The following is a 7,560-nucleotide window of genomic DNA, read 5'->3' on the forward strand; positions in this document are numbered from 1 at the left end:
ACAGCGGCACGGAAATCAGCAGGGCATCTTCCTCGTGGTGTGGATGCTTCAGACAAAAAGCTCAAAAGCTGTTTTTAGTTGTTGTTTTTTAGTTTCCTATTAAAGTTACATTTTTATGAAGTTGATTTGTTTAAGTTCTGCTGGAATCCTCTTTTTATTGCTTCAACCCATTTCTGTTTGCCCGTTGGTTGTGTACTGTAGCTTTGAATATTGAAGTTGATTTATTTTTCCCTGTTGATTTCTGAGTTAGGCACTGAGAATAGTGAACCACTGTTATAGTGATTTTTTTTTTTTCAGTTTTAAGAACTATCTGGGCATTGGTAGTTTGAACATTTACATACTTGACCTCTTTCTTTAATGCAGGACTGTGCGGCTACCAGATACAACAAATAATACATGCCAAAACGTAAGAATTCTTTCTCTCCTTTTTTGGGGGGGAGATGGGGGGGGGGGACTAGGAATTGAACCCAAGGTTGCTTAACCACTAAGTCACATCCCCAGAACTTTTTTTTTTTTTTTTAAACAGAGTCCTGCAAAATTTCTTTGGGCCTTGCTAAGATGCTGAGCCTGGCCTTGAAGTTGCATTCTTCCTGCATCAGCCTCCTAAGCCACTGGGATTACAGGCATGCACCACAATGCCTGGCCTCCAGTAAAGGATTCTTGATAACTGCTTTAGTGTTTCCATATTGTCACATGTAATTCTTGCTATATAGTTCAAATGGAAAAAAGTAGGTCTTGTCCTCAATTATTCAAATCTTTACCCCTACCCAACTACTAAAAGCATCTGTAGTGATAATACTAGTCCAGAGACATAACTTAAAAAAAAAAAAATGTATTGTAATCACAGATTCTAATCTTGCTCTGAACCAATTCACCTTTTTAACCACAGAGTTGTCTACAATTTTTCAGATCTTTATATCTTCCTTATCACATTCTGGTAACTATAATTTCATTCATGGAGCAATTGTGTTAGGTTATCCTATGTTTTGGATATAATCTTAGATTCTGGGGACTAGGTAGTGACTAAAAAGAACAAATTCTTTGCACTCAAAATCTCAATGTTTTCATAAGATAAAAAAAAATACACAATAAAATTTCAGTGCGGACTCTCAGCCTATTTACCAAACTACTGTTTATAAAATATGCTATTATGTATATAGTTTTACATATGTATATATGAGGTAGAAATTACAATACCATGTCATTTTTTGTGGAAACCGAATACTGCCATGTCAAGTCATGAACTAGAAAAGTCTTAGGAAGAGCTTGCCTTGGTTGAGAAGTTTTCAGTAATCTAATAAAGTATAGCCAGAGCCAAAGAATGCTGAGCAATGAACTTCCTTGGTGGGTCTTCATCACCATAAAAATATGTAAATATGATTACTTATGAACACACTACTGACAATGAAAATGATCATGTTTTTACCTTCCTAAAACTCCCAGAATTTTTCTATACAACTTCATTATTTTTCAAAAAAAGTTGTAGCTTATATAAAAAACGGTCTCCATAAATATCTTCAAAGAGGTCTGAATCCTACATGCTTGTGCAAATAGGCGTATTTCATACAATTTGCAAAGAAGTGAACATCTAGGGGGAAAATGAGATTATGGAAATTCAAGTTCAAGAACGGGCTTTAGAAGTCTATGATTGAGATTCATAAACCATACCCACAGGGAGCTGACAAATTTTTAGATGAGTAGTGAAGTTAGTATTTTGGCATATAAGGCAGGGATGGTGATATAAACCTGGAAATCATCGGCACATAAATGCCATTTGTAGCCCCAGGGATATATGGAACCATTGAAAGAAACTCCATAAATAGGCGAAAGATAAAAGCAGAACAGGGAAACATTTTAGTTATTTTGGAAACCTAACATAATCTTAACCTGGTCTTTGAAAATGGCCTTACAATCAACTTTGTTTCCAAATTTAACATTCTTTATCAAGTCTCTACAGAGGACATCAAATTACAAATCACCAAAAACACTGGTTCCTATTGGGTTGAACTTTGCCTTTTTTGCAGTGGTCAATAAGGTTCTAAATGGCCTAGCCTGTGCTCTCTCTAACCTCCTCTGAGGACACCCTTTCTGTTGGCTTGCCATGTTCAACTGTCCCACCTTTTTCACTTCCCTGAACACTTAGCTAGGAATTTTTCCCCAGGGATGCCATACCTCATATTTGTGATAGTTCTTTTTTTGCAATTTTCTTCCTCAGTTCTTTAAAGAGTTGATTTATTCTTATCATTTAGGTCTCAATTTAAGTATCATCTCCTCACAGAGGTCTCCCCTGGCCATTGTCACTATGTTCCTTCTACTTTTGGTCAGTCTGTATCACCTCAATCTCTTCTATCAAAGAAATTTCTGTTTCCTGAAATATTATATAATTATTTTTATTGCTGATTTTTTGATTACATCAAATATTTCTAACACCTCAGATCTTATTTGTATGTTTATTATATCCCCAGTCCCAAGAATATTACTTAGTACCTGTATACCAGTTATATAAATAATTGAAGAGTATGAAAGATTTCCATGTATATGGTGGTCCAGTGAGAGATCATAAAATTTTCTCTGCATATTTCTTTGCAGGATAATACTCAGACCAGTAGATTCTAGATCTTTTTTTTTCTTTTTCTCTTTTTCTATTATGTTCCTATTAAACTGGCATAAAGAACTGATCTTCACAGTTTTCCCTAATAAGGGGATCAAAAAGAGAAAAAAACAAACCACAATTATACCCAGGAAGTGGACAATGGTTAAGTGAATTATTGAATATAATTTTAATAATGTATTTTGTGAAATTTGGAATGATAACTATGAAAACTATAGCATTACCAGAGATTTTATTGCATTACATTTCTCATAGGATTATGTGTACTCAATAAAGTAAAAATTATTATGTGAAGCTCATCTGAACATACATTTCAAGGAATTTACTGGAAGAAGCATATTTCTAAATATTTTTGACCAATTGATATATCCCCAATGAAATGAGTTTTATAGTGGAATGGATTTCATAGAAGAAATTATCTCTTTTATATTCCCTTTGTCAATTTTTTAATTTAAAAAATGTGGAAGAGAGAAATTCCAATGATTGTTGCTATCCTCCACTCAAAATCTCTACTGTGGTGGATGATGGGCTCCACAGAGAGTTCATGCTCCTCAGGGTCACTTTTTCTCCTGTGGTAAACTGTAATTTTCCATCTATTAATGTAACTAGATTATCTGGGGGAAGAAAACATATTAAGACAGAGCTGTAGTTTCTGGTGATACAAGAGAGGTAGGTACGTCAACAATTTCAGCCTCTCCGTTCATTAGAAAAGCAGAGAAGGAAACCCTTGGTGCTTCATCAAGACCAAAGGAATCAGAAAAATAGATTGAAATTGGAGAATTAAAGTGATTGTTCCAGGAGAATAAGGGAAGAGAAAATGAGAAGGAGATGATTACTGCCTTATATAAAGGAAATTTTTCATATCAACATAGAAGATAGCATGTCATATTCTTTAAAATTATATGTTTTTTATTTCTATGAATTCAAGGTCTATATCAACTATCATATTTCTTCAATCACCAGACCTTTTTCAGGATCTTCCTTTTCTTCATTAGCTTTAGATATTAGATTGGATTTTGATATCTAATCTTGCCTCTAGGAAAGACATGCCACACAGTTGAGATTTTCTAAGGCTAAGTAGTTCTCAGTTAAAACAGGAGATCTAACAGTTTTTGCCCTGATCCTTTGTTTTGTCATCGTGTTGGGCAAAGGACACACACTTGTATTTGATATGCACAAAATGGTCAAGGGTAAGCCAAGTTGTTTAAGGTGTCCATCAAGGAGCTGAAAGTGAGCAACTGCAGAGTATGAAACAGAAAGAAATCCCTGGGAGGAGAGAGAGAATAACTATGTTTACTCATTTTCTCTCCTGTTTGTTCAAGATTGCTACTGGCATATGCCAATAGGCTCCAGGGTTCCTGACTCCTTCACTCTGTTTTACCCAACTGAAAAAATTCTAATTCCATCTGAATTTCTAATTCAGACCTAACTAAGTCTTAAGAAGAAAATGAAAAGTAATTTAGCAAATACATTTATTATAAAGTTTGAGATTGGAATTAGGGTAGAAATATAGGCATATTCTCCTATTGTCCAATGTGAAAAGGGTCTATTCCTTTGAACTTGATTTACTGATTAAAAAAGAGAGCTCTTCTGAAGAGCAAATTTAATGGCACAATCATGGCTATACTTTACCTGTTCTTTATATACTACCATCTACTTCTTCAACTTCTATTTTATTTGCTAAAGTAAAGCCATTATTCAAAATAAATCTTGCACCACATTTATTGAGTCAATTTCCAGTTTCATTACCAAATTATTTTATATTTCCTTTGTTTTAAAAAACTGTCGTCTTATTCATTTTTAAAATGAGGAAATTTAAAAAATTTTTTAAAAAGTCCCTGCCTATATTCAAGGACTACCAACTTCAAAATTGATTGAAAAATTTAGGTCTAGTTTTTCTTCCTAGTCATTCTTTGGGCTCTAGGACCATTGACTCTTTTAGATTCTTTGACCCACCCCTGAACTAGAAGTTGAAGAGGACAGATCTGAGAAGTTTGCAACCTAACAGAGATGAACTATTTTGTTCAGCCACCTATCTGGTTATACTAAAATAACACTGATAAAAAATTGTAGTTCTTCTTTTTGTAGTCTTTTTACTTCCTATATCTACAGCTGTCTATTTTTGCTCTGATTTGTATGTCTCTAAGAATACAATGTTCCCTGATTTTGTTTGTAAATCTAATCTGTAAGTTATTGGTGGGACTTCAGAACATAGTAAAATTGCACTTTATATTGTTAAGTTCTAGTGTCTACTGTAGCCCTTAGAACATTGCAATTAAAATTTTTTGTTAGCTGGGAAAGAAGAAGAAAAGAGGAGCTTGTCAGAGAACAAATGGGATATTAATTGAAAGTGATTATAACTTGGCTCAAAAATAATTATCTGCCATAAAAGTACAGCTCATTTTCTATTTAGTTTGAGGAGACAAATGCAGAGTATCCTGGTTTAGAAACTTTTGGTCTTACATTTGTAGCTCATTCCTTTGGTAAAAAGTCTAGATCATTTTCAATCAAAGTTATTTATTTTTATTTTTATAATTGTGGCAAGGGGAATTGAGGAAAAAATCTTCTATTCCCTTAAGTCTTTTATAAATCAGCAATATTTTATTTCTATATGTTTTGGTATGCAACTTACAAAATTCTGCCACGAGATTTGTTTAAAATGTCTCAGATATTTCATTCTGGTTTGTAGTGTTTCAGATATTTCATTTTACCTAGGTCTACATAAAGAATCTTTTTTAAGAAAACAAGGTAAGTATAATACACAGCAAATTTTTATTAATTAACTAATAATGTATCATGATGGTTTCAGCTACTCATTTTGTAACACACACACACAAAAAAAAATGTGACAGGATCTCACACATAGAAGATTTATAAAATTTGAGCTCATAGATATATCCAGTAGAATGGTAATTACCAGGGGTTGGGAGTTAGGAGGTATTAGTCCAAGAATTCAAATATTTGGAAGGTTTTAAAAAGGGAACTGCTATTACATGATTCTGTTGAACCACCATAGCAGAACTCAAACTTTCAATAAATCATCTCAACTTAGAATTCATTTATTCAAAACTACTTTTAAATAACATGACAATGACATTATAGATTTAAGGGAACAGAAGATTTGTTCCTAAATTTTCCTTGCCACAATTACAATGTACTAATAAAGAATTTAAATTGAACATTATTTAGACTCTTTTACCAAAAGAAAGATATATAAAAGTAACACCTAAAGTTTCTAAACAAGGATACACTCTGTATCTGTCTCTTTGAACTAAATAGAATATCAGCCGTACTCTTATGGCAGGTAATTATTTTTGAGCCAAGCTATAATCAGTCAAAATATCTATTTCAACACATAGTGACTACAGTTAATAACAATGTACTGAATTCTTGAAAATTGTTGAGAGATTTTTAGTGTTCTTATCACAAAAAAATATATTTAAGATAACTCATATGTTAAACATTTTATTGAACTATTCCTCAATGTATACATATTTCAAAACATCATAAGTATACAAATTTTCTATTTTCAGTCTTAAAAAATTCTTTAAAGAAGTGTACAAACTAACCTCTCTACATACACACAAAAGCTATTTTTTTTATTTTCTCAGTAGAGTTAATGATGTGTTCCAAATTTGAATTTTTTAAATATATATTTTCTCTTTATTTTAAAGGTCCAGAATGCTTCACAACAAAGATTAAGCCCCTTGTCTATGAAATCATTTGACTCATTCAAGTGGAATAAATTTCTTCATCTATTGTATCCTGGGAACAACTTGTTCATATAACTTTAACTGCAATACTCACATGCAAATACCATTTTCTTCATATTGAATGTTAAAATCTGAAATTAGAGCTTGGGTCCTATTTGCTATTTGTTTGGGTGGTAAAAAATACTGTCAAGTATTCTGTGTAAGTTAATATGTAAGGACATCAGCATGTGAATGGAGGGGTGTATATAAAAGAATCCAAATCACAGCTGAACATAGCCAGTGGCTTTCATCATGTCATTGTCAAATAACACCAGTTTCCATCCTGGTATCTTCCTTCTCCTTGGCATTCCAGGAATGGAATCAGTCCATACCTGGTTGTCAGTGCCCTTCTGCTTTGTTTACCTGAGTGCTCTCCTGGGCAATTTCTCTATTCTCTTTATTATCAAAACAGATTCCAACCTGCATGAGCCCATGTACCTCTTCCTGTGTATGCTCTCTATGGCTGACCTGGTAATCTGCACCACAGCTATGCCTAAAATCCTCAGTATTTTTTGGTTCCATGACAGGGAGATCTATTTTGAAGCCTGCCTTGTACAAGTATTTCTCATTCATTCACACTGTAGTATGGCCTCAGGGTTTATCTTGGCCATGGCCTTTGACCGCTATGTGGCCATCTGCTATCCTCTGAAACATTCCACTATCCTGACACACAGAGTCATCAGGAACTTGGGGCTGGCTATTGTTATTCGAGGGGTTTTACTTTTCAGTCCTCAGCCATTCATGCTTCGGTGGCTTCCCTACTGCAGAACCAATATCATCCCTCACACTTACTGTGAATTCATGGCTCTGATCAAGCTTGCTTGTGCCGATACCAGGGTCTGCAGAATATACAGCCTGACTGCTGCCTTTCTCACAGGGGGCTTAGACTTCATATTAATCATATGCTCCTATGTTGTGATCCTTTACACAGTCTTCCGTCTTCCATCCAAGGCGGCTCGGCTCAAGACCCTGAGCACCTGTGGATCCCATGTGTGTGTCATCCTAGTAGCCTACACTCCAGCCTTCTTCTCCTTCCTCACACACAGGTTTGGGCACAATGTGGCTCCCCATATTCACATTTTGGTGGCCAATATCTACCTCCTTGTTCCACCCATGGTGAACCCAGTGATCTATGGCATAAGAACCAAAAGAATCAGAGAACGTGTCCTTCAAATTTTGACATCTCACAAAATCTAA

At 34.4% G+C, this 7,560-nt stretch overlaps 1 protein-coding gene across 1 annotated transcript; it reads left to right on the forward strand.

Annotated features, from left to right (window-relative positions):
• Positions 1 to 6,615: 6,615 nt before the first annotated feature.
• Positions 6,616 to 7,560, forward strand: LOC124091261 (olfactory receptor 52Z1P-like). The gene has a single exon (XM_046442227.1). The coding sequence runs from the start codon at positions 6,616 to 6,618 to the stop codon at positions 7,558 to 7,560; it is 945 nt and encodes a 314-aa protein (XP_046298183.1).

The sequence above is a fragment of the Marmota monax genome, unplaced genomic scaffold (genome assembly GCF_021218885.2).
Source record: "Marmota monax isolate L192 unplaced genomic scaffold, Marmota_monax_Labrador192_F-V1.1 WCK01_AAM20220418_F8-fsc00068, whole genome shotgun sequence".
NCBI classification, from domain to species: Eukaryota; Metazoa; Chordata; class Mammalia; order Rodentia; family Sciuridae; genus Marmota; species Marmota monax.

Bases quoted from the DNA above. Each gene is read 5' to 3' on its own strand.
- LOC124091261 (XM_046442227.1), top strand. From the start codon at position 6,616: ATGTCATTGTCAAATAACACCAGTTTCCATCCTGGTATCTTCCTTCTC.